Source organism: Talpa occidentalis, unplaced genomic scaffold, assembly GCF_014898055.3.
Source record: "Talpa occidentalis isolate TD23 unplaced genomic scaffold, MPIMG_talOcc4v2.1, whole genome shotgun sequence".
Classification (NCBI taxonomy): Eukaryota; Metazoa; Chordata; class Mammalia; order Eulipotyphla; family Talpidae; genus Talpa; species Talpa occidentalis.
In genome coordinates, this window is record NW_026555331.1 from 85,923,985 (window position 1) to 85,951,818 (window position 27,834).

At 41.2% G+C, this 27,834-nt stretch overlaps 1 protein-coding gene across 1 annotated transcript; it reads right to left on the reverse strand.

Annotated features, from left to right (window-relative positions):
• Positions 1–136: 136 nt before the first annotated feature.
• PON1 (paraoxonase 1) lies at positions 137–27,834 on the reverse strand. Its single transcript, XM_037508116.2, has 9 exons — positions 27,761–27,834; positions 20,140–20,210; positions 17,810–17,865; positions 15,128–15,296; positions 12,179–12,305; positions 8,884–9,084; positions 7,585–7,666; positions 3,897–4,025; positions 137–541 (listed from the first exon to the last, which is right to left on the reverse strand). Exons 1-9 carry the CDS (start codon positions 27,832–27,834, stop codon positions 383–385), a joined length of 1,068 nt encoding a protein of 355 aa, XP_037364013.1. The 3' UTR covers positions 137–382.

The window sequence follows — 27,834 nt, forward strand, 5'->3', positions numbered from 1 at the left end:
GTGCTGCAGTGGCTGTGGTAGCTTCATAGGTTATGTCGAAACCCCTTGCACCACCAGGGAGGCCCCTAGGAAAAGTGATTTTGGGGTCACATAGAGTTAAAATATTATTTAAGACCTGACAACTGACACGGTGATTTAAGCCCTTTCATTGAAGGGGATTTTTATTGGTAACTGGAGTTTTCAAGTATGCCAAGATTGGTTTGATATTGCCCTCTCAAAAATCCTTACACATATCTCTTCCCAGTTAGTGGTTTCATCCCTCATGATGTCCAATTTAGGGTCAATCTGCATTGTTCAGAGGAGGTCACTATAGCCCCTTCGATGTGGCAAGTGGTTGAAATGATGGCTTCATTGTTTCACGGCCTGGGTGCAAATCAGCCTGTCAGAGCTTGCAGTAAAGAGCTTTGTGGAACACGGTGCCAATCAACAGTTTTCCTTTGTACACAGAGGCAACGGTACTTCCTTGTAACACTCTGCCATTTTCTGCATATACCACTGTGACTTTGGGTTCTTCTGTTAAAATGTTCTGGATTTGGAGCACCTAGCAAAAAAAAAAAATACTATGTTATTTTTTTTAACCACTTAACACATAACTTTAAATATGGGGTCGTTTTTTCAGTAAGAAGAAACTTTATGTAAATCACATTTTGTTCCCCAATTACTTTCCATGTAAGATGCCTGAGTTTCCTCAGCAAAATGACAGATTTTGATCAGGTGGTTTTTAACAGAGGTGGAGACACATATGCCTACAGAGGCTTGACAAGAAATATAAATGAGTAGCACAACATTGGTGTAAGACATTGGGGAGCATTGGGGACCAAAGTAAGTAAGGGAAAGAAAACTGTTACTCCATAGCAATAAATTACTGCCTGCCAGATAAGTTTTAGTATATTTTCAAATTAGCTAAGAATTTGGATGTTTACCCTTAATTCTTGGATTCTTGATTTTTAATTGCTGGCAATTAGGAAAAAAAAAAAAAACAAAAAAGATCATGTCTGCATATCTCTGCACACACTCATCCAGTCCTCCGAACTTAAGGTCTCAGCTCTGAATGTGTAAGAGTCTATCAGTTCCCTTTCCTTCATTTAGCCAAGCAGAAATGATTGTATCATTAGAAACAATGTAATAATATGTTCAGCTGACTATATGTAACAGCCAGTATTTGACCATTTTGGTCAATAAAATGGTAATTGTGTGTGAGTCTTCCTATTGTACATCAGACCACCCTACAAGGCAGGAGGCTGGGTCATGTTTTGAATCTTCTACTTGCCATTTATTTATCTGTAGAATGAGACTGCTAGGACTATATTAACTCTAAATTTCCTTTCAACTCTGGCTTTCTATTATTCTTAAACCTTTAGGATAAACACAATGACTTGAAGAAAGGAGTACTCAGCAACTCTCTGTTACCTAGCTACAGAAATACCAGATATGGCAGATCAGGAAGACCATTTTAAATGGGTACTCATTTAAAAGGACCTTTTTGAAACAGCTGGCACCAAGGACAGGCATTTTAGAAAATTGGCATATCATTGCTTGTATCATTGCATTAACATGTAGCACTTACTGGGAAATAGTTGATGGTGCACCTTGGCTTAAGGAAGCCCCCTTTTAATAAAACGAAATCACTCTCCTGTGGGACAGTGCATTATATATAATGGATTGTTATTACTTTTTGTCATTCCTTACCAGAGCCATCATTAGAAAGGCAGTATTATTTCCAGAATAGCAAACCAAGTTCATGCAATAGCAAATGACCCAAGTTCACCAAATGAGCTAACAAGCAAGAACAAATTAGAATCTAACATTCTGCTCAGTTCTGAACGGAGAGCATGCCACAGCATACATTGCTTCAATTCTGTTAAACATCCTGCACAGCATTCCTAATAGCTTAGAACTGGCAAAAGGCACAAAGGATTGCCATTAAACAAATCACAATTGTCCCATAACCTGGAGATTAAAGATATAAAGACCATAATGTAATTGGAAGTACACATTCAGGATTTTTTTTGCCCAAGAAAAGGAGGTTTTAATTTTTTTTTTTTTCCATGCTGGGGGCATAGGGGTGAGACAGGCTTATAAAACTAGCTTAAAAATACACAGCAGTCAACAAATAGGTCAAAATCGATAATATATTTTGATGTAAATAACAAGTATAATTAGTTCATCCTGAAAACTCTGAACAGAAAACCCTGGGTACGTCTTGGTAAGCATTCAAACGCCCCAGCAACTGAGTTTCAAATTGCTCTTTGCACTGCCAAAACATCCCATGAATAAAGACAGTGGACATGAATAGGGTTTTTGGATTCTATCACTCAGATGGCAAAAAAAGGTCTTCAATACCAGACCATTCCAGGGAGTGATTTATCTTCCCATGCAGCAGGGCGCTCCCAGGCAGGATGGCCAGGTGTCCATCAGGGCCGGGCCATGGTGTGAACTTGTACACACACTGACACCCTGGGTAAGGGAGTTGACTAGGAAGGTAGGTAATTTTGTTAGGGGGAAAAGGCGGTCCCAAAGCAAATTCCATACAGGCTTTGTGGACTCCACCCCCACCCCAGGTCAAAGCCAAAGACACTGGGAACTCCAAATCCCATCACCACCAAAGGGAAGGTGGCTGGGACCTGAGGGTGGGGTTAAGCAGCCAGGTGGATACAAAAGGGAGACACGTGGGCTTTGGGGGCGCTCCATTTTGGGCTCTGGGCCAGCGCGGAGCCTCCGGCCAGCTCTGGGAGTGACTTTGGGCTTCCAGGTCGTCGGATCGGGTAGGACGCATTAAAGACTTTATTTCCCTATTTTCTCCCTGAGTTGTACATTTTCCTTATTTCCTTTCCTCTTGTAAATAAACCTTTTATTAACCCTTTTGTGTGTGTCTGTAGTAGAGTATTCATAAGTCCCTTTAAAGCGCGCGGGTGAGGACCCACAGCCAGGAACCCGTTTAATATCGGGGTTGCTCTATAACAATTTGATTAGACCACAGCAGTGTGGTTCACTAAGTTTTTTAAACTATCATGAATTTTCACATTGCAGAAACTCACTATTGAAATAAAGGTAAGAACCTAAGGTCGGGGCCTCCCTGGTGACGCAAAGCGTTAGGCACAGCACTGTGAAGCTAGCCACAGCCTCTGCAGCGTGGGTTCAATCCCCAGCCAGGGGGCTACCCACATGGTGCAGCAGACCTCTCCTGACTTGCCTGCTGCTCCCCTCAGCAGTGTATTTCAGTACATCTCCCTTTTCTGTTCCCCACTCTGTCTCAGGTGAATCCTCTTACCTCCTGCAACTCTGGCCTGTACCCCAGTTTTTGTATACATAAATAAATAAATCTTAAAAAAAAAAAAGAACCTGAGGTCAATGTGGGCTATCCTGACCCAGCTCACCAGACTCACTGGCCACTCTGCTTAGATGTGAATGAAGGTCCCCAGTTAGGGTCCACCAAGAGCAGCAGTAGGGAGGGGGGACAATATAAGGACTGAGAGGAATGTGGGGTATTTATTCTCTGCACATCCCCTCTGTGGGGTTCCTACTGGTGGGCCACCCCCCCCCCAGAACAGCCTGGTTCCTCTCAGAAGACCTTCTACACACACATCTCCTGTCCTGGCTTCTGAAACCCAGCCCTCCTACCAGCCCTGGGTTAATGTCTTACCACCTGTAGATTTCCCCACTCTCTGACCTTTGCATACAATGCCTTGACTAGGTCCCCTCAAATTACCCAATGTAAATGACCCATCTGTCTCCTGCCTAGACTCTGCCTAAAATAACTCCCAAATTCAAATTCCTTTTTATAGCTGATCATTTGGATCATCTCTCCATGCTTCCCCCACCTTTTATTTGCACGTATAATTGAGATTTATGTTTTCGACTGAAAAACAGCTGATCTGATTCATTTTCGAACTAACCTCAGATGCAGGAGGATTCTTCTCGTCGTAGAAAAAGATTTTCATGCCATTGGGATGGCATCCAACCCAAAGGTCCCCTGTCACAGGATCCACAGATATATTATCCACTAGTGTGTCAAAGTCCAGGGACTTCCAGATGAAAAACAAGGAGAAAACAAAAGACAGTGTATAATTTGAGAGGTGATGGAGCAACATGTCAGGGAAAACTATCATTTGTCCTTGATGGTCACACTGCCGGGACCAGGGACTCGGATTTCCTGCTCCATGCCAGTAACTCTCAGGGGATTCCTCTAGCTTTCCTTCTAAGCTAGTACTTTATCAGTTTCCAGGAGAGAGGGAAATAAAATGGTGTGTGCAGATGTTAATTTCACATGCATTCAGACAACAACCAGGGAATGTGGGTTCATTTCTGATGACAACATGGCTGAAGTGCTGACTCTTCTATCATGGCTAATCAACGGCTGTGCAGCCACAGAAGAAGCAGTCACCTGGGGTCTAATTTTCACCTTGGAGTTGAGGGAAAGTTTCTGCTCTACTTTCCTGATGTTATTCAGCTCCCTGTTCTTCTGCTGTTTATTTTCTAAATATAAGTTGCAAGCATGTGATGACTGCACAGATTGCTGTCGAGGCTTTGCACCAGGATCATAAATAATACCAACGATTCTTAATTCCACCATTCATCATTTTGGCTGCCTTCTACTGAGGAGAAATCTTGTCTATTTGTTTACTTCTAACTCAGTTGGAGAAACAATATCCACCATGTACCTCAAACAGAGGCCAGCATACCTCAGCACCCAGAGACCCTGTAATAACTGGTAGTGACTTGTGGCAGAGGCTAGAGGGTCGGAGGGCAGCTACAAGAGGTCAATGCTGCCCTGTGCTTCTTACTCAAAATTAGAGCTCTCTTCACAGATCTGTGGGGAGACTAGAGACTCTAATCCACGAATGGACTAGAGGTTCAAGCATGGTCACTGGGCCATCTTTGCAACCTCATGCCAAGCCACCACTCGTTCTTACCCTGGAATTAGGCAAGATTGACCAAAAGGAAGCAGTGGAGCAAGCATCCTCTGCTCAAAATACCACCAGGCTTCCACGCCTCACACTCCCATCTCTCACAATGTCAGACACACTCCCAAGCCTCACACTCCCATCTCTCTGATACCTGAATTTCACTAGGTGAGGAAAATGTTTGTCTCTGGGCTGTGCTATTATCTTTGGAAGAGGTAATAGTCTATTGATGAATCCACAGCAGATGAAAGCCTGCAGAGATCAGAATCTGGCAGAGGTGAGAGTGGGAGAAGACACAAATGCCTGGGGCCTCATTCATTCTACATGCAATTACTGAGATCCTATCAAGTGCTTTGAAAGCAGCCAAGATCTGATTCCTGCCAGGAGTTGCTGACAGTCCAGCAAGGACACTGTTCCCTGCCACTAATGAACCAAAATCAGCATTTCTGCCCTTACCAACTCACCACAATACATGTGCATGCCATACCACCTGTTTCCACAAATTTACATTCCTTAGCCAATGAAATGTAAAATAGTGTTCTCTTTGGGAAAAAAGGGTTTCTTCTGTTAGCTGATATCTCAATTTTCAGAAAATTGACATTGAGTTGGGACTGCCTCTTGGAATTGTTTTTATTTTGAAAATATTATTGTGGTAAAATATTACAACATAAATTTAGTCAGTTAAACCATTTTCAACTCTACAATTGGGTGGTATTAAGTACATTCACAATATTGTGCAACCATAAACATTATCCATTTCCAGAACCTTTGTCAACCCTAAAGATACTCAGTTCCCTGATAATTTCCATTATTCCTTTCCCCAGCCCCTGGTAACTTCTATTTTACTTTTTGTCTCCATGACCTTCTCTATTCTAGGTACCTCATCTAAATATCTATCCTCCTCTGTCTGTTTTATTTTCCTTAAGATTCTTCCACAATGTACAATAAGTACTTCATTCCTTTTTAAAGGCTGAATAATACTCCATCGCATGGGTATGTCACAGTTTGAGAGGTTATAAACCCATCCACATCTCATCTCAAACTCTAAGATCAGTCTCAGCTATTTTATCAAATTTCCTGGCACTCTAGATATTAATTAATTGGCATTAATATGGCCTTCAAAAGAAAAAACAGCAATAGAGTTGAAAAAATATCCTGGATTCCAGGGAATAGAACTACTGTTAGAATAGTATGTTCTGTTTCTTAAAGTGGGAACCTAATCTGAGATAAGTTTTGCTTTCCATGTTGACTTGGCAAGTGTAATAATACCTTACTTATAAAATTCTTTAACTTTCAATTTACAGAAGGACTTATTGTTAGAACCACAGTTTGCTTTTATTTCCTCAGCCACCATGAGTCTGTAACATTCCATTTTACTCTGCTAAGACCAAACTAACCCTGACAGTAATCTTTAATGTCAAACATGATGTTACATTTGATGTTGCTTCGAGGTAATTTTCTCAGAGTGAAGTCCCCATGACAGTGCCTTTGATGCACAAACGAGCAGTCACAAAGGGCTGGGGACCACTTCGTGGTGTGGGTGGTTCTGACAGGTCTTATTTGTTTTTCAGGGCAGGGAGTGACTTTCACAATTTTACTTGCTTACTTTCTCTTTGTGTTATTAGGTCTTTTGACCCAAACTTTCAGATTGGATCAGAATTGGTGGGAGTAGAAGATGAACCCCTGAAGCATGCCCAGCCCCACCAGATTAATTTAACAAGTGTTTGTTGAATGTCTTCCAGCTGTTGGGTTCACTTCCAAGAACAAGTAGGGAAAAATAAATGTTGTCCTTGTGGATCTTATACCCTAGTGGGACAGGAAGAGGATAGAGAGGATAAAAAATACACAGTGTGTTAGTAATGAAAACTGAAGAGAAAGTAAAGCCCTCAAGAAGAGAGGAAATAGGTGTGTGAGAGGAAGGAGCCAAGTTGAAAGTTTAGATTAGTGGCTGAGGAAGGCCTAGCTCAGGTGACATTTAATAAAATCTAGAAGGATCTGAAAGACAGAATCATGAAGATCTGGAGGAAGAGCCAAAGATATAAGTGTCCTGCTGAGACCGGGCCATGCCCCCAAGCTCCAGGAACAGGTTGGCAGAAGCTGAGCAGGGGAGCAAAGTTTGGAGATAAGGCCATAAAATGGTGGGCTTGAGGCCAGCCTGGCAGTTGTGAGTCCTTGGGATTTGTAAGTATTGTGAGGAGCACTGCTGTAGTAAATGCAAGTTGAGGCTTTTTCTTGACTGTCCCATCAACATGGTGGAAATGAAGAAAGGAAGAGAGGGATTAAGAAAGGATTAAGAAAGTTTTCACTACTGGAGAGTTATTTCTAAAGGCAGGAACTGAGTTGGCACTGCCCTTAGTGAGGGGGGATGAGGATGGAAAGAGAGAGGGAGGGAGGGAGAAAAGAAGGAAGGAAGGAAGTTAGTTTTGGGAACACAATGCCAAGCATTCAAAGAAGAAAAACAATCGACATTTCATAGATAAGCGTGTGGTTTATGCGTCCCACTCTGCAGCTGTGTAAAAGTGAACAACAAACACAGGACGCTGATGACTCTTAATAAAGGAGTGAAAAATTGGTTCTCACCCACTCCAATTAGACAATCCTTTTTTCCTCACTTTTAATTTCACAAATCAATTAGAATCTAATTATCACTCTGCAAACTTATAGTGTTAATACATCTTACCTTCAATGGAGTTAAAGTCCAATTAGCGTGCTTTTCATACACATGAATCTTATGAGCCAGAAATTCAGCTATATAGACATACCTTCAAAGAAGAAAGAGCTACATCAAAGCACTTGAAGTAATGCAATTCAAAAGGTTCCAGAGAAGCTGTAATAACTCTTTCTAGGGAAGAACTTTGTTTAGAGACTGGAAAATGGAATCCATGTCAAAGCACACCAAATTCTAAAAGGACTCGGTGAATTTGCAGTGCACAAAGAAGTTTTCATTACTGGAAAGTAATGAATTTAGCCCTCACACCACTTCTTCAATATCTGGGAGCAAAACACACAGCGGTCATCTCTTCATCTGCCAATTCAGTGGCAGGTCCCAGTTCTGCATTGCAGAGGACAGGAACTTCTCGGGGTAGGCTGCAGAAAAGCCCTTTGACAACCAGTTTGTTGTTTTAATCCAGAGAAAGTGTAGGAAAACAAGATTCTCAGTCTGGTTGTGAAAGGAGATCTGATCCTACGGATCTAGAATTTTGTGTAAAATGCCTACCACACCCACCACAAAGATCTGTGGTCAGTCTAAGCACAGTGCACCCCAGGACGAAAAGAGAAATGACTGCCCGATTGTCTATAATCTTGAAGTCTGGGAGACGCTAGGATACACTGAAAGCTGTCCATGTTGCTCTTTCAAAATGTGTTACTACCTTCTGAAATCGTTGGTGATATGACAAGAGAAAATATACAGATGGATGGATATATAGAAAGTATATATACACTAACACTCCCCCAATACTCCCAACCAATACTGGTCTCAGTATTGTCAGTTTCAGGGCCACCACTAAGTAATAATGTAAATCAATTACATCACTAAGTACACTGCTTAGTTAAACTGACCCCCCCCCCCCGCCATAGTAACAGAAAGCAGTGCCTTAATTTACATTTTTGTGCAAGCTCTTTTCTCTTGTCATAAACCAGCACTACTGATGTGTGTGTGTGTGTGTATAAAACTACTTTTAATCTCATTATACACTAAAAAAATCTACCCTCCAATCAAAGATATTTAGTATTACTGTTTATCACAGTTGCCCCATTGAAATATACTTCACCCCCAAAATAGTAATTTCAAAAAGTATGAACATGTCCATTTGATAAGTTTTACCCTTTGAAAAATTAAGGTATTTTACATTTTTCCTCATTTCCTCTTCCTAGGATATCAAGTTAAAAGAGATCACATTATTTAGAAAAGGGGTATGTTCTAAAGACATTAATGAGGATCTGGGGATATGCATGACATTTTAAAGAGTTCACGTACTTGCCATCAGGTGAAATGTTGATTCCATTAGCCAAATCTAATCCTTCTGCCACCACTCGAACTTCATTTGGACTGTAGTAAACAGCATAGGACCACGCTAAGCCCAAATATAACTCCCAGGTCCTCAAATACTGGTTAACGAAATAGTGATCATTTGTGGCATAAAACTGCTCAGGTCCCACGGCAACAATGTCATTCACGCTGCAATTCAAGCACACACATACGCTGTATATGCAGGTGAATGTATTGTACAGAACAGGACAACACATTGCTATTCAATGCTGTCTACTCAGTCAATATTAAATCAGACCTGGAATCATGATCGCAATCTTGAAACTTGCATTTTGGTTAAAACCCTGCTGCTCTGAGCAGTGTGATTTAGGGAAAACCAATCTCTTCACATGTCAGGGCCTCAGTTTCCTTATATGTAAAAGGAAGAGGATGAATTGGGCTATCTTTTGACTTTAAAGGGCCTTAAGTTTCATGATTCTAAACTGAGTAAAATGTCCACAACCGAGAATGCTCAGTAATAGGATGCTATGGCGTTTTTTTTTTTGTTTTTTTTTTTTTTTTTTTTTGCTTTCTGATTTAATTCTCTGTTACTGAAAATCTAAGATATATGGGTCTATTTTTCTGCTTTAATAGGTACAACAGCGAATACATAAGTAAGTCATTCTTTGCTGATTGAGGTGACAGAATTTCCCTGGGGCCATTATCTGGGAGAGAATTATCTCCAACTATTTCGGAGGGTGGAATGGCTAGCACATCAGCTCGCTGCTCTGGGCTCCTGGGAGAGCTAGATAAGCCTAAAAAGCCTCAGTTTTCTCATCTGTAAAGAGAGGTTAAATGGTTTTCCCATAGTCATACAGCTCATTAGTAGATGACTAAGGGTCAGAATCTTAATTTGTAGAGTTGCCATGGGAATCACAGCAAGACAATGCCTGGTGTGCGCTCTGCAGGAAGCCTGCCCTCGGAACCTCAGGGAACTGGAGCCACTATTACTACATTGGAGGGGGAGGGCAGGTCTAGGGGTTTAGGGTTAGTCCGTTCAGGCTCTAGGCATAAACCAGAAAACTGATTTTACTCTCTTTTTAAAAAGTCAATCTCTGAAATGAGTATGTTTTATAATCATTTCTCTGTTTTTTACAAAAGGAGCAGAGCTGAATGGGTTAGAGTGATAGATTTGAAATCTGAAGGAGTCCCTTTGAGTCCTGATGGTGCTTTCTATCATCTGTGGGGCCACAGCAAGTCATTAAATTCTTTTTTTTTTTTAAAGATTTATTTATTTATTTATTTATTTATTTATTTATTTATTTATTTATTTATTTGTATAAGCACTGGGTACAGTCAGAAGTGCGGGAGGGTGAGAGAATTCACCAGAGCCAGAGCGGGGAGCAGAGCAGGCAGAAGGACCGAAGTACACTGCTGAGGGGAGCAGCGGGCGGCAGGAGAGGTCTGCGCGCCATATGGGACCCTCCTCTGGTGGCCGGGGAGCAGCCGGGGATGGAACCGGCACTGCAGAGGCTGCGGGCAGCTTCGCAACCCAGCGCTCAACTGTTGCGCCACCGGGGAGGCCCATTAAATTCTGAACCTCAGTTTCCTTCTTGGATTTGAAAGGTTAGGGTGAGAATAAAATGAAAGAGTGAATGTAAAGACCTTGGCAAAATGTCTAACATATAATAAGTGACCAAAAGTGGCCATTATGCCATTCTTAATGAAAACATGCTTAAGTTGTATTAGATTTAGTGATTAGAATACTAATGTTATAAGCAACCTACACATAATGATTGAACACAAAGCAGAAAATATACATGGTTAATCCTTGAGTTGAGAGAGCAGAATTTTAGGGAATTGTGGCACCATGGTTATGTACAGTTTGGCTCTATTTGCCAAAAATATTTTTGCAAAGGATCCAGAAAAATAAACTCTATCCCTAGATAAATGTGAGATTTATAAGATAGAATGGAGGAACAAATAAAATAAAATTTCACTATTTTATAGTGGCTCAGAGCATCATCTCTAGACTCATGTTACCAGGACCAAAATCCCAATTGTCCCACTTACTGGTGCTGTAAAATACCATTCAATTTTTTTTTTTTAATCCAAAATGGTAAAATAATAAAAACCTAGTTAAGAAGGCATTTGTAAAAAGTTAATAATCTGTTTAAATTGGTTATCGCAGCACCTAATTTAACATTACAGCTAATCAAGTTGTTATTCTACTTCTGTTATTGTCCTTGTTAATATTATTCAGCTTCTCCATTCTATGTGCTATGCATGTGGTAGTTGGCACATTCTCTAAATAATAAGTGTCCTCATTCTTTCTCCAAATATATTTACTGAATAAATGTATGAATAATTTTTCCCACCAGAAGCTGTTTTTTGAACTTTCACTCTCCTAGGGACGCACAAGACCTGGCCTACATCGTTCCTTCCTCCGTTACCTGCCAAGTGTTTTGTTAGGTACCTGCATGTAAATAACACTGGTTTAAAAGAAATCTGGCTTTACAAATACTCAAGTCTTTCCATAAATTATTCAAATAATACTCATAATAATTAGTGGTTAAAAAATGTTAATGTCAAAGTATTGTCCTAAATCCATGACTCGTCTTAGACACCAAACCCTCCTAAAATAAGGGAAGAAGTTGACTTTGTGTCAGGTTGATGGTCCTTGGGGGTTTTCTTTCTGGATATGTTGTAATGACAATGAGCCTAGGACCAAATTGAGAATTACTACAGATCTGCTGGTTCATCAATCATGTTCAACCAACCAGCAGTAGAGACAGTGCAGGGAAGGCTCATAGGCACCAGATTTAGGATCTCATTCATAGAGATATTTAAGACTCAAATTCATTCAATTCATAGAGATATTTAGACTCATAGAGATATTTAGACTCATAGAGATATTTATCTCATAGAGATATTTAAGACTCAAAATTTTAATATAAAGAAATAAGTAAGCACAAGGTGTGGATTGCCTGTGAAACTGGTTTGGGTCTGAAATACTAAGTCTGTTTTGGGAAAAGAACTTTTTCTTGATAAAAGCTTGAAGGGAGATTCTGAGCCCAGAAGCCAAAAAACAATATCCAGTCAGATCGTAAAGGGGAAAGGAAGGATGGGCCTTCTCTGAGTAGTCTTCAGTATTCAAAAGTTTCTGCAGAAGAACATTCGGAGGAGTTTATGATTTTTAGAACAGAGAGTTAAAATCCCACCTCCCCCTCCCCCGAAAGCAAATTGAATGTGGATTAACCATCACCGCTGTTAAAAGAAATAGAAATATGTTGTATCTCAGTACTTAGGCAAAAGTCTGTGGCTGATGGTTTTCAGATGCAAAAGTGATTTTTCTTCTTCTTGAAATTTAAACAACTCAATTGTGGATTTATAATCTGGATGGTTTACCACCAGCAGATACACGGTATTATCTGAGAAGAGATTAAAAACAAAAATCGAAATGTTAACTGAGTTCTCAGCTGTCAGCCCTGTCTCCAAAAAGCAATTTCAACCCACCTTCAAGTAGTACTTAGGGTGTCAGGCAGATAGAATATTTTCATCTCTTTGTAGAGAGAAGCATTTGTGATTGCTCCACAGAAAAACAGCTAAAGGAAGAACCAGTGACAGTTGCTAAAAAAAAAAAAAAAATCAAAACTCCACAGGGGAAAAAACTCCTCAACTTAAGAATGAGCAGTGCTTGACACAAAAACTCCAAAGAGCTTGTTAAGCTTTCCACTGCAAACGGTCTCAGCAAGATGCAGAATTGAGATAAAAGATGTGGGAAATACCAATATGAGAAGGTGTGCTGAAGTACAATTTACACAGTGTAAGATGATAAATTTCACAAAAAGAACAGCTAAGAGAAAGTATCAAAGGGAAGCAACTTCCATGAGTCAGTTCGACTTTGGGACATGAAAGAGACCCGTCTGAGTGGGGTGATGGAAGCTGGCGAGTGAAATGAGATGACAGTCTTTGCCTTACAAAGCAGTAAGTCTCTAAGAACCTTTCGCATGACTAAATTGATGTTTAAAGGAAACATGCAAGTTTAGTTAGTAGGTTCCCAGGTTAAAGCTAGGAAGCTCTTCGTTAGCCCATTTGTCCAAAAGTTTATTTTAATGAGTGGTAAATGCTATGAAGAGAAATAAAACTGGATAAGGAAGCAGAGATTAAAGGGACGTCTTCTTCTTGGGAGTCACGGAAGTTCTCTCTGATGAGGTGATGTTAAAACAGAGGCCTAAATGAAATAAGAAACTATAGACTGTGTGAGTAGCTGGAGGAAATGCATTCTCGAGCAAGGGAAGACTCTGTGCACAGGGCCTGAGGCAGCAGCTTCCTGGGCACATTCACTTAATAGTGAGGTTGTGTTTAGAGCCAGTGAGCAAAAGAAAAAGCGGGAAGCCTGAAGCAATAAAGGGAGCCACAGCCAGTTTTGTCAGGGCTCAGATAAGCATCCAAAAGGTTTACTCATTGAGGCTTTGAGACAAGGTGCAACATGACCTGGGGCTAAATGAGTTACCCAAGGGTGGAGAGAAGGGTCTGAACCTGGAGGGTGGCATTGACAAGAAAACACAGGAAAGGATTAGAGAGGCATTTGACAGGAAGTATCAAAAGTCCCAGATGATGGCCAAGTTGGAATAAGTGAGGATTAAGACCTGGATTCATGTTTTGTGCAGCAGATTGTACCTCTAGGAATTTATCCTAAGGAAATATTTACCGACGATATGTTTTTAAAGAATGTTTATTTTGGCACAGTTTGCAATGAGAATAAAGGTGGGAATAGACCAAATTTCCATCCGCAGATCAACTATTTTATGGTACTCCCACAAAACTGAATCCTGAACAGCTGTAGCTCTACCTGCACTCTCTTAGAAGGAGTGCATGATGCAGTGTTTAGTGCAAAAGCAATTTATCGATGGGTTTGTGTAAATTTACCTCATTTTTATTTAAAAAATTTACCTACACCCTATGCTGTATTTCTTTGTGTAGAAAGACCATTGAGAGGGGGATATATTTCAAAGAAAAGAAGTCATGTGGGATAGAGGTGAAGAAGGAAAGATGAAAAAATGGAGATCAACTCTTTGACTTTTTATTTTAAAAACAAAAAAGATAATGCAAGAGGAAAAAATGCAAGTATCTCATAAGCTAGAAGGAATGGTACTGAAGGGATGATTTAAAAAATGAATACCCTATATTTGGGGCTGTTATCCTAGAAGGCAGGCATGGTCATGATTGTGACATGATTAAATTGCCTGAAATAGAGAAAATAAAAGAGGAAGTAAAATAGCATTTGGGAAATGCTCAGAGACTTTGAAAGGAGTGACAAAATTTTGAGCAGGGGAGAAAATATGCAACAAGGTCAGATTTAAAATGGGTTGGTATATTAGAAAATCAAGGAGGAGGCATATACTTGAAGGAGTGGAAGTGATCAACAGGGAACATGAGGTAGAGAAAGGAAGAAATGTGTGAAACCCCCCCCCCCACCTCGTGGTGCAGTGGGTTGAGCGCGCACTCAATCCCGGCTGGCGGGACTATGGGACAGAATCCCACATGGTGCAACAGACCTCTCCTGTCTTGCCCGCTTCTCCCCTCAGCAGTGTATTTCGTCAGTCTGCCTGTTCTGTTCCCCATCTGTCTCTGGTGAATCCTCTCACCCTCCCATGCCTCTGGCCTGTACCCCAGCTCTTGTATAAAAAATAAATAAATCTAAAAAAAAAAGAGGAAGAAATGGGATGAAAGCATAAGAAATGAGGGCAACATATTAAAGGATATTGAAATGCAGAGAAGCAGTTCAAAGACTAAGCAGAGGGACCAGTAAACACTAGTGGAGACACTGAAGGTGATGGGATTAAGAGAAAGTTGACCATGGTGACTTTCTATCAGTAGATCTATAGGTTGCAAATGCCTTAGGTTAGAAAAATCTATGCCTGTTAATTCTTGAATCTGTATAAAATGGAAAACCCGTAATGATTAGGTCTGGATATTATCATTATAGTAATTATAGGGATAATGTGAATGTTGATATTTTTAAAAATTAGGTACTTTACAAATCTTAAATATTGTAGCATTCTCAAGCATTTAGCTAGTTTTAATATTATATATATATATTTAATTAACATAGGGAGTAAGATAAAAACCCAGAATAAAACATTATTCATTATTATGCTTTAGTAACATGAAAAAAGAAATATTCATTTAACAATATTTTCTTTTTAAAAAATTGCCTTGGTTCTTAATAAAAATTAAACATTGCTACCTTTATCCGTGAAAGTGCTAATTCCATGAGGGTTAAATGAAGACAAATCAAATTTACTTCCAGTGATACTCAACTCCAACACTGTTGGATCTTCTTCATTCAGGTCCATCAGAAGTATTTTTCCAGGCTTACTGGGATCAAAGCTCTTTATTCCAGGGTATTTTAATCCCTTGTAAAACATGGAGGAGAACAAGCACATTACAAAACTCCACATGCTGGGGGTGTGAGCAGCACACGGGCCTCACAGTCTGCTTCAAGCCATGTGGATGTCTCAGCTGGATTGTGGAATAGGCCTTTTGGGGCTGGAAGACACATGTTCCTTCAGACCACCCCACCAGACACACAAGCACGGACACTTCCATGCCCAGCAGCAAAGCCAGATGTGTCCCAGACCCAGTGTCAAACCCATGCGCAAGATCACCAAGGAGGCGATTACAGGTTTCCGTAGAAGGACTACAGAGAGAACATAGGTTATGATTTTTAAACTGCCCGCTGGCATTTTCCTTGAAGTTACTTGGGGAGACAGAGGTTCAGGGCAAATCTAGCTCAGGGAATAACTCCTCTCTTAGGCTGCCACTAGAACAGAGCTGTTTCAGACACAGGTGTGGCTTGCTTTCCAAAAGTTTGCTTCGCGACACTTTGCTTTTGCCGCAGAAGCCGAAAAGCACACACACAGTCAGTCTGCCGTTTGCCGGGGCCTCACAGAGGCCTGCGGCAGCCCCTGCGCAGCGAGGCTGGCCCCGCCGGCTTCTTGCCCCAGAGCCGCCCGCCGCATCTCGGCATCCACGCGCCACGGCTTTGGACTTGCCTGTGAGCGTCTGTGCTTTATGTATCTCCACTTATGCTGCGTGTCCGTGAGTGACGTTACCGTACTGTGCTAAGATATCAGGACGTCCCAAGAGCGCTCCTCAGGGGGTTAGGGACAGAATTCCAGCTGAACGCCGTGGTGAACACCCGAAAATGAAGTTACCCGACATGAGGCACTTGCGTGACATTTTCCGCTGGGATTGACAGTGCTCAGATGATTGCAGGAAAGTATGACTTTAATTTTGAAGGGGCAGATAGGCTTAGGGCTGGTTTACGGGATTTTTTTGTATATATATATATTTAAATTTATTTATTTTATACAAGAACCGGGGTGCAGGCCTGATGCGCAGGAGGGTGAGAGAATTCACCAGAGACAGAGTGGGGAGCAGAACAGGAAGACTGAGGAATTACGCTGCTGAGGGGAGCAGCGGGCGGCAGGAGAGGTCTGCGCGCCTTGTGGGACCCTCGCCGATGGCCGGGGATCGAACCGGTGCTGCAGAGGCTGCGGGCAGCTTCACAGCGCAGCACTCAATCTCCTGCGCCACCAGGGGAGGCCCTACAAGATGTTTTGAATGATGATAAAGATACAAAAATCTGCGAAGCAGCACAGCCAAGCATTCTCATATTTCAAGTGATCCCCATCAGCCACATCGACCACAGCAGATTACGGAACCTGGACCTTAGGCACTGAGGAAGGTAACGAAGTAGGTATAGATATTAGTGACCTTCCTGCCCTGATGGACTGAGACAGTGATGACAAGTTGCACTCCCTCTCCCTCCTAAGTTCAGTCTCCTGGACCTCTCAGCACCCCAACCTCCAATGACTCAGCCAGACACACTGTCAAGACACACTCTTGACCTTGCAGTGTGTTCACCGGCTTCCAGATTGTGGTAAGTGAAATTACCTTCCACATACATATTTTGTGTAGGCCATGTATGTTTCATGTCATCCCTGAATTTACAACATGTTAGTGTTATTTTAGGTTTTTTGTATTATTTGACATGATTTGGTAGATTATTTTTTGATTCAGGGCACACCCAAAAATTTAAATTAATTAGCATATAAATTAATGGTAATTGTTTTCATTTGGGGCTTACTAAAGGTTTCCTAGGAATGGCCTACTTTCGGATAGCAAAGGAAACCTGAAGCAGGGTTCCATATAAGATTCTCCTTGAAATACAAGTTCTGTGGCTTTAAGAAAACAGTTACAAGACACTGCTGTAGAAGATGCCAACTTGGCCATCTTCAAAAGAGAAAACTGAATTAAATAAATTCCCACAGGCAGCAAATGTTTTCAATAGTTGAATGATGTGTATGCTGTGCCTTATCTACTCTGTTGCCCCCGACTAGAGTGTTGACCTTTGTCTTGAGCGCTATCTATCACCTAATCACAGTTACTTGAATGCAGGAGAGTTTCAGTACACACAGTGGATTCTCTTCGAAGTTTGGAAATTGTGGGATGATCTGTCCATAGTTTTTAAATGAGAGGGCTTATTCTGCAAAGTGTGGGAAAAGAGATGAAAATGTAAGCGCCACGTGAGGAGATATATATAAACATACACTCTGTTCAGCAAATGTTTGAATAGACCAGTTAAATACTTCAAAGAGAGTCAAATAGGAAACGATTGTGAACTCACTAGGCTCAGAAACGATTTATTTTGGGAGGTAACTTAGTGTGAGAGTTCAGTGTACATAGAGAAGACAAATAGGCATGGCACACACGAGATTATAACATGAGTCTCAAGGTGTATGCAGTTTGTTTTTTGAGCCAAATGATTTCTCATTTTATTAGAAGGTGGGCATGGATAAACCAAAGGCTCAAATGTTGGTCCTAGAAAACAGTCTGGCACTTGGAAGGAGAAAGAAACACTTACAGTACTGATGAAAGCCAGCCCATTAGGAAGTATCTCCAAGTCTTCAGCGCCATTTTCTACCAGAAAAGGACAGTACATATTGTTTCAGATTATTGCAGGAAGCTAATGATTCATGTCTTATCACTCTGACCTAAAAATGGGCTACACATTTAGCTCTTCTTTGATAGCCTCAGAATAATTCACTCTTATTCATTTACTCAAATTAACTAATGTGATGATATGAAAATCAAAAGGCATTAATATAATAGAGTAATTAATATTTGCACTTAATATATTTGTTTTAAATTGATTGTCTAGAACTTTTTCCTTAGTGTCTGAAATCTCTTACATAAAGTTCAAGGAAATTGACAAAATGTACAAAGGGTAATAAGAGAATTTGAAAATAGTTTTCTGGTTTTTTTAAAGACACAGAGGAAAGCTACTAATATATATTGATAGTTGATGGTTCCAAATCAGCTGAACTCATTGAAATATGGTCTCATTAAAATGGGGGAACATTTCATATGATCAAGAATATACATTTACTTCACTATTAATTATAGACATCAGTAACATATCACCAAATTACACCTTAAGCCCATGTAAACTTAAAAAATTTCAGTCAATCTAGAGACAAATGAAATTGTTGATTTTGTATTATACTCTTAGTGGAGATGTTCATTTTTTTCAGCTACCTAGTGATATTTAACATCAGTGTTTCATTTGTTTTCTAGAAAAAAAGATTGCACTGAAGATATCTGGCTAAGTTTCTTAATGCTGATTGAATAAGTCATCTGTTCTAGTCTTTCCAATCATAGTCATCAGAGATAAATAATTTTAAAAAATCCTCAAAATGTAACAAAAGCACAGATCTTTAATAAGTTGTCCTCAAATAACAAAGCTGGTTGGTTGAAACCAGATGGATATGTGAGCTCTGCAATGCTCCCTGTTGGTTGCCTTCAGGCTGTTATTCTCCCAGCCCTTTTATCTTTGCTGACAGGGCCTGCCTCCCACAATGGAGGACCAATAATTACTTTCCCAGCTTCTTTTGCAGCTAGGGCACCGGCCTCTTGTCTACAGGTGACTAATTAGTTCTAAGGGGAAATCTACTGAGAACTTTTGGGCATTTTTTTCTAACCTGATATTAAGAGAGAAATACATGAGGAGAATTTGGGGTAATTACAAAGGTGTGTACAGTGTTCTAAAACTTTGACCTTTTACTCACTGTTTTTTCTACTTTTTCTGTCCCTCTTCTGACATCTCCTCAGGCTATTTTTAGCATAAAATCAGACATTGTTCTGACTATTGTTTTTGTTAAACTGATTGAACAAAAACAAACCAACCATTAAAAACAAAAAACAAAAACAAAACAATCAAAACTTGGCTCTTTTAAAATCAAATGTATATTTGGTACATTGAGATATCACCTCACACCAGTAAGAATGGCACATATCAAAAAACAAGCAACAACAAATGTTGGCGAGGATGTGGTGAAAAAGGAACTTTCCTGCATTGCTGGTGGGAGTGCAAACTGGAAACCACTATGGAAAGCTGTGTGGAGGTTCCTCAGTCTACTGAAAATGGAGCTACCATATGACCCAGCAATTCCACTCCTAGGGATCTACCCAAAGGACACAAAAACATTGATTCAAAAGAACACCTGCACCCCTGTGTTTATTGCAGCACTATTTACAATAGGCAAAACCTGGAAACAACCCAAATGCCCAAAAATAGATGACTAGATCAGGAAGATGTGGCATATATACACAATGGAATTTTACTCAGCAATCAAAAAAGATAAACTCATGCCATTCACAGCAATGTGGATGGAGCTAGAAGGAATTATGCTCAGTGAAATAAGCCAGAAGGAAAAAGAAAAATATTGGATGGTTTCATTTATAGCAGGAATATAGGGGAACCAGTGTAAAAAAAATAACAGTACAAAACACAACAAAGCAAAAATAGACAATTATAAATCAGAGACATCCTGCAGGGGAGGAGGAGGGAGAGGGATCAGAGGGGGGGAGGGAGGAGCACAGGGGACTGAGGTGATGGTGCACGGGTGCATTGGTGAAGAAAACTATGGGGACTATACCTGTGGGGGTAGGGGGAAGCAAATATTGTTTAAAAATGAACAATTCATTAATTAAAAAAGAAAATGTAAAAAAAAAGTATATTTGGTAAAAGTCAGAAGTCAAGTAACTTGGTATTTATAATTAACTGCTGACTTAATACTGTCCTGGTTCAAAGTTGTTTTATTTTTAACAAAATTGAATAGGTATATTGATCAAATAAATAGCAAGATGATATTGCAAGTTCAAATGAGATACACCCTCCTCTCATATACTTACCTATTCCTTTAATTAAATTACAGTTAGGAAGATCTACAGGTTTTACTTCTCGGAAAGCATTAAGTCGTGTTCTGGAGGAGAAAAAAAGAATAAAATACACACAAAACTATTCAGAAATTATAATTAAGTTGTGAAAGTAAGCTGCCAATACAATCTTCCTTAAGTGTCCTTGGTCTGAGTTTCAACCCAAGGTTAGGGGTCCTTGGCACCCAATCAATTCTACCAGGCAAGGCCAGAGCAAGGCACATGGGGCCCTGGGGCACAGCAGTGTTTATTTAGCAGAGGTGGGTAAATATACAAAGGAGACATGTAGTGTCCTCTCCAGGACTCTGTGCACTTTGGCAGGAATGGGAACTATTTCATCAGCTATGTGAGGAGTCCTATGTGGAAATTTGGGTTAAATAGCAACATGGTTCCAATTTATTCCATTGATGTTTTAGGACTATTGACAGATGGGCCTCCTGCCCTTCTGCCCAGTGTGACGCCAAAGCCTGGTCTGAGCATCTGCTGCTGGGGGTGGTACTTGAAAAATGCAGGTGTGCTTAAAGGACTTATAACTTTGAAAACTCATACCCATGGCAGGAATATAAAGAGGCATTTTACACACACACATACACACACACACTTATTAAATCTGAGGGCATCAATATCCTGGGGAACATTTGAGTGAAGAACAGATGTGAAAAGGAAGCACCAGCCGCTGCCTGCTTAGAGCAAAGCTATTGATGAGACGTTTGAAAGAAATGGACCACAGCATCAGCACAGCCAAGAGATTTAGATGATAAACATTTTTTGAGAACCAATGATACAATATTGTCATAGTGAATAGCCACAGTTATCCAAGAATCTCTAGAATCTTATTTGGCTAAAAATAGAGAGGTTGAGAAATTTTTACCGTACTGATAATTTAGTCTCACAGAAGGAAAATGAGTGAGAGGTGAAAGCACATTTTGGATAAAATTCTAACCAACTTGGTATAAATTGATAGGAACTTAGGGGTGATTGATCTTTCATCCATTTATTAGGGGGAAAATGTAGTGGGTTCCTATTACCGTGCCACTGGCTATCAATTCTCTAGCAGGGTGGTGCCCAGGAAAAGGGCAAGTTCCAGGTTCCCTGCCCCACCCAAAGGAGGGTGGAGTGAGCAGGGAGGAGAAGAAGCTGGAGAAGAGCTTGAGGAAGGAAGGAAACAGGATGGGGAACCAGAAGGAGACCTGGAGGAGGCACATGGAGCAGAGAGACATGTGAAGAAACTGTGCTGGCTTTTTGGTTGTGGACTGGTTGAAACAGATGTGGGTGAGACACCCGTGGGGAGGTGACAATGGAAGCTTTTATCTTGATTTTGATTTTACTCTTTTCCTCCCAGACTTGTCTGGTTGTTTCTCATCCTTTTCTGTGAGTCCCCACTGGAAGATGCTTTAGACTTGAGGCAGGCTTTCGGGCCTTGTTCTGGGCCAATCCTATTTGGGTGGACTTTTACACACGAGGAGATGGGTAACTTTGGGTGCTTGATTTAGAAACTATATTCTTTGTCTTGTCTTTTCTGTATTGTTCCCTAATTGTATGAAAGTTCCTTTCCATTAAAGTCTTTATATGTTTCGTGCCAATGCAGTGGATGGCAGAACCTATTTAGAGCAGGCAGATTTGGGGGTTCTGGGGTGTCCCTTTCCCTGCCCTGTAACAATTCCACCTTTTAAGAGGGCTGACCTAAGATGCTGGGAAAGAGGTTAGTAATTGCCTTTGTAACGTCCACAGTTCATACTGACATACAATTGGAGTGGAAAACTCTGGGTGCTGGAGTTATAGACATAAGGAAGGCTGGGTCTGCCTCCAGATGGTGGCCTCGTGAATGAAGAACTTGAACTTAGGAAGCAGACTTCAAAAGAAAACTGGGATCTTCCCCATGACCTGAGAAACCAAAATATATTTTAAAAAAAGGTAATCTGACATTATAATCACAAAAGATCACAAGAAAGAATTACAAGAGAAAGTGATTGAGCAGTGAGTGGCTTCCAAGCTTTTCAAACTGAGACCCACATTAGAAAAAGCATTTTATAGGGTAGGAGCACACAGAACACACACACACACAATTACCACATGCAACAAGGTACACACACACACCAAAAATCTCAGTCTAATATGTGTGATACATTCTTAACTTTTCTATTCAATTTTATTTCATTTATTAAAAAACGCTGGTCACAGTCTACTTACTAAATTCATTTTGCTGGCCACCATTTTGAAAAGCAGTTAAATAGAGAAAGCCATGTGAATATTCATCAAATGACTCAAGGAACTCAAAGGACAGGTTCAAGATATTCTAGCTAAAGATCATAAGCACAGACAATACAAAGAGTGGTTTAGAAGATAGCCAAGGACGGTTGAGCGCCGCACTGTGAAGCTGTCCGTCTGCAGCCTCTGCAGAGCGGGCTCAATCCCAGCCAGAGGGCGAGAATCCCACATGGTGTGGCAGACCTCTCCTGTCTTGCCTGCTGCTCCCCTCAGCAGTTTTCGGTCTGTCTGCCTGTTCTGCTCCCCACTCTGTCTCTGGTGAATCCTTTCACCCTCCTAAGCATCTGGCCTGTACCCTGGTTCTTGTATAAATAAATAAATAAATAGATAGATAGATAAATAAATCTTTAAAAAATATTTATGGATAACACTGCTTTAAAGTTAGAGGACTTATCAGAAGACAATTCTAGCTGTTTCTCTTTATTCCTGCTCATACTTTTTTATTTTCAATCATCAGAAAATATCTTGTTGTGGGCTTGATTAAATCTAAGTGTTCCAGGATTAAGGGATAAAGTTCAATGTCTGAGATGTGTCCCATGCTCACGAGCCTCTGGCCAGAAATTGCACAATCCCTGCTGTGAATTGTTCTTTGCAAATACATGCTGACTCTTTATAAAAGAAATTGATGATCTTTAACTATGCATTAAGAAATCACTTCTGAAACTTTCTTTGGTGCAATTTTTAACTTTGTCCATCTATTGCTGCCACTGCACTCTTCATTCATTCAGTATTCAGTACTGGGGTCTACTGTGTGCAAGGGTAAACACAAATTTTCTCACTTAATCTCCTCAGCCATTTTTGAGACAAGGATTAATACTTTACTTCTTTTATAGGTAAGGAAACTGAGACATGGAGTAGCTAAGTAGTTTGCCTGTGGTGTCTTATTTAAAGAACAGAGTTGGGATTTGAAATTAGGTGTTGGGATGTCAAAGATTCTTTCCCTATATTTTTGTTGCATGTTTGTAAATTTGCTCATGCTATCTCTCTGCCTAGAATGCTAACTACCTACTAACCACTGGGAAGACCACCTACTCGTGATGTTCTATAGCTCTTCCTCATCTTTTTTTTTTTAAAGATTTATTTATTTATTTATTTATACAAGCACTGGGTACAGTCAGAAGCGTGGGAGGCTGAGAGAATTCACCAGAGCCAGAGCGGGGAACAGAACAGGCAGACAACCGAAATACACTGCTGAGGGGAGCAGTGGGCATGGCAGGAGAGGTCTATCCCGCCAAGTGGGACCCTCGCCAGTGGCCGGGGAACGAACCCATGCTGCAGAGGCTGCGGGCAGCTTCGCAGACCAGCGCTCAACCGCTGTGCCACCAGGGGAGGCCCTCTTCCTCATCTTCTGTGGCAGGATTCACGATGCCTTCATTCTTCCTTCACATGTACATCTATCAAGTCTCTTACCAGTTGTTTTATAGTTATCAGCTTTTGGTCTCGTTGCTTACAGTAAACTCTGAAATCTTTAAGTAAGTACTACATCCTGCTCATCCCTGTGACTTCCAGGATAGGTGCTGGTGCTCTGGCGATGTCTCCTAAATTGTTTTGTAAAATTACTACAGTAGAGCATCAGATTGAGGAGATGGTGCATTGATGGGGTGTCTAAGAGTTATTTATCCTTAACCTAGGGTTTCAGTGAGATTTCAACACATCATCATATGTATTCAGGAATCACTTATTAGGTGAAACATTCATAGGTGGACTTTTGAAATAGTATATGGCAATAATAAAAGCTAACATTTATAGAGTACCTTTCCTGTGCTAGGACAGACAGACAGACAGATAAATAGATCCTACTGTGATATGTATTATCATCCCATAATTTTTATTTTTTTTTTAAAGATTTATTTATTTTTATACAAGAGCTGGGGTACAGGCCAGAGGCACGGGAGGGTGAAAGGATTCATCAGAGACAGAGCAGGGAGCAGAACAGGCAGACAATGGAAATACACTGCTGAGGGGAGCAGTGGGTGAAACAGGAGAGGTCTGCTGCGCCATGTGGGATTCTTGCTTTGCAGCCGGGATCGAACCCTCACTGCAGAGGCTGTGGACAGCTTCACAGCGCTGAGCTCAACCCGCTGCGCCACCTGGGAGGCCCCATCCCTTAATTTTTAGATGGAGAGTCAGACCCATAATGGTGTGGCTTAAAAGTTGTAGGAAGGGGTTCCAACCTAGGTCTGCTGGAATTCATGTCTGCCCTTTTCCCACTACACTGTGTTTCCTGGAGGGGAAATAGGAGTGGGTTTGGGGGTAACAGAAATGCACACTGAGGCCTAATACTAGCTTTGCAGGGTCTCCTTCAAATGAAGGGAAGAACAGTGGTCTCATCCATTACAACTGGCAATTTAGGACTGGATGCAGGGAGTAGCTCCTCAGGGATTCAGGATACAACATTCCACACTTCTGGGGGCGTTGTTTATATCATAGTCCAAGGCCCCTGGACTTGTGCAGTATCCCCCCCTGTGAGGCCACGAGCAGCTGACTAGAAAGATAGGCGAGAAGACCCAGGTGCATGCCCTCAATTCCTCCCTCTGTGCTATGCTTTCTCTGTGGTGTGATACCCACACAGTCCCGTATCCTACAAGTCCCCTCCAGCTGCAGGCCATGCAACTTCCTGTGAATCTACTCTGCTCCCTTCAACCCCACTTTCTATCTCCAAAGACAAAAGCAACACACATCCCCTTGGGGTTTGACTTGCCCTTATACAGGCCTCAGGAGATAATCTGCCCTTCTCTCCCGTAGGCAGATTCATGATTTTCTCTGAGACTCTGGGGCCTTATCTCTAAAATAAAGATAAAGGTAATTTACTGATCCCTTAGGAGCTCTTGATCAGGTTCCAGCATGGGTGTTATAGGATTTCAGTGTTCTTTATAGGCTCACACAAATCCCATGGTGAGCTTGCTAAACAATGCAGACTGACTCAATGGTGTGGGATGTGGTCTGGGGGCCTATGAGTCCAGTGAGCTCCAAGGCGATGCTCATATATCTGGTCCTTGGTGCCTTTGAGTAGCAATACTTTAGGGCCTTTTGGACAGTGGGCTGCTCCAGCAGGCTCAGCATCTGGGCTTCATCTCCGCAACCAACTATCCTCTCGGTCTTGCATTGCTCCGGCCTCTGCTGGGGATTTTCTACCCTCTTTTCCATTCTTATGCAGAGATTCAGCCCACTCCCATACTTCTTTTCCTTCTCAATCATCTGACTATAGTCAAGATTTGGAGGGCCAAGGCTCCCACCTCCCCTGCTGTAGTCAGATGCTGACAGTAAAGCAGTAAACTCTTCTTTATAAACCAGACCCCAGGTCTTCCCACTGCAGCATCCCTATGACAAAGTGTCTCCTGCAGATACTTGGTGTACAAAGGGAGACCACAGGCAAAATCCATAAAGGGGTGAAAGTCACCACCAAGGGAACCCTACGGCAAGGAGCCACAGAGACTGACATCGTATTCAGCTGTGACTGTGGTGTGCTTAGGGCCTTCTCAAGAAAATCAGGATCAGACTTGGATATAAAAACTGTTTGCACTTGTCAACTTGCTTTGTTTCTGTATGTGAGCTTTCACCTCTGGGTTAGGCCAGGAACCAGCTTCTTCAAGTTGAAATCTCAGTCTTGGTACAAGTCAGTGGCATAGAATAAATAAATTGTCCCAAACTATATCCTGGAAGGTTCGAAAGATATCATAGGTTGTACCAAAAAAGGAAGCAGAGGACATGGACATGATGACTTAAAGCAAAAAAAATTTATTTTAACTGAAGGACTTTTCAAAGCTTTCGATGTGCTTTGTCAATCTCTAGGAGAAAGCGCTACTAGATGTTTCCCAATTTGATTTATCCAAGGAACCCATTTCTTTGGAAGCAAGTCTTGTGATTCAAGTTCCAAGGAATAAACTTGGGAAAACAACAATGATGAAAAAAATGAGCTAACACTCATGCTGAGAAAGAAACTTCTTAGGGTGGGAGTGGTAAAGCTGTACTTTTATAGGAAGCATATGCAAGATGCCTGCAGTCGCCATTCTTAGAGCAGATTAAGGAAGGTAATCCAGAAAGATAGATCCTCCCCTCTTCCTGGCAGATCTATTGTCTTTGGGCCGACATCTCAGTGAGCGGCAACTGGAGTGTGGGCAGATTACGCCCAGATACAGATGGAAATGGAGAATGGAAAGCACAAAACCTAGACGGGGGATTAGATGTTTGTATCTCATTTCTTTTCATCCCCCAGCCCACATGCACACTGTAGCTAGAAAGATTATATACATAATCTCCTCTGATAGCAAACAGTACCATAATTCATGAAAATCCACAAACTAATTTTTGCATGATTTAAAACCCCAGATCAATTGCTTTTTACTTTTTTTCTAGCAGGTTGTGATTTCAAAAATAATGAACAATTACAAAATCAAAACCCAATTATTTATTTAATAATAAAAAAAAAACTATTCTGAGCATAGCTTCTCTCAATCCACGGGGCTACATAGCTACTTCAAAAATCCAAAATGTTCAACTTGATGCTCAGTAATGTTTTACTTCAAAGTAAATAATAAGATATTATGGTCTAAGCCTTGGGGATTAGGATGATTTCTAGACTTTGAACTCCTATATAAAGTTACCATGAAAATATTGATAATTTCTTAAAACCTTGTAGCGTATGGAATGATTAGTAAAATATTTTAAGGGAGACAGGACACTGACATCCACTCGGTAGACACTATGTCCCAAGCACAGTGTTATTGCTTTGGATAAATGTGTATCACTCCTTCAGTTTTACTGAAATAATTTATGTGAGAATTGTAAAATCATTTGCCCAAGTTGCTGCAATGGAAGGGACAGAGCAAGAACTCAGATTTCAAAGTCCAGTGCTAGGACAAACCCGCTGGGTGGCTGGCTCGGTGCTCATGTGCAACCCCTGCTGTGCTCGCAAGCTGGCTCTGTGCCTCTCCGGGCAACCTCCAGGAGAGTCTTCTGGCCAAGAAGGCTTATACCAAGGACAGGCAGCCCAGTCAGGGGCTCCTTTCTCTAATTCATGCAATATTAGGGAGACCACCTGTTTTGAAGAGAGGTTGAGAAGTGACTCTGCAGACAAGGCTCACAGGTAGGGCCTTCTTGGAAAATTAATATGTTTGTCAACAACAAGCTGTCTCCATAGCCCAGATCTCAGGCAATGAATAAGGATATGTTTTCCAGTGTACAGGGAAGTTGGACAAACATTTATGAAACCTAAACCCCACTTTGGAGGTGGGGCACTCCTGGGGATGGGGAGAAGGGGGGTGGGGATTGGTTTGGAGGGGTAGGGTGGGAAGGACAGGGCTGCAGTCCTCAATACAACCCAACTTACTGGTAAGAAGACCGGTGATCCTTGAAGATTGCCAGCCCCAGTCCCACGAGGGTGAGCACCATCAGCTTCGCCAT

Excerpts from the sequence above, each read along its gene's own strand:
- PON1 (XM_037508116.2), bottom strand. The coding sequence starts at position 27,834 with ATGGCGAAGCTGATGGTGCTCACCCTCGTGGGACTGGGGCTGGCAATC. Across the intron at positions 20,211-27,760 it reads GATCACCGGTCTTCTTACCA|AACACGACTTAATGCTTTCC; the intron begins GTAAGTTGGGTT and ends TTTCTCCTCCAG. Across the intron at positions 15,297-17,809 it reads GGCTGGCTTTCATCAGTACT|GGATTAAAATACCCTGGAAT; the intron begins GTAAGTGTTTCT and ends ATGTTTTACAAG.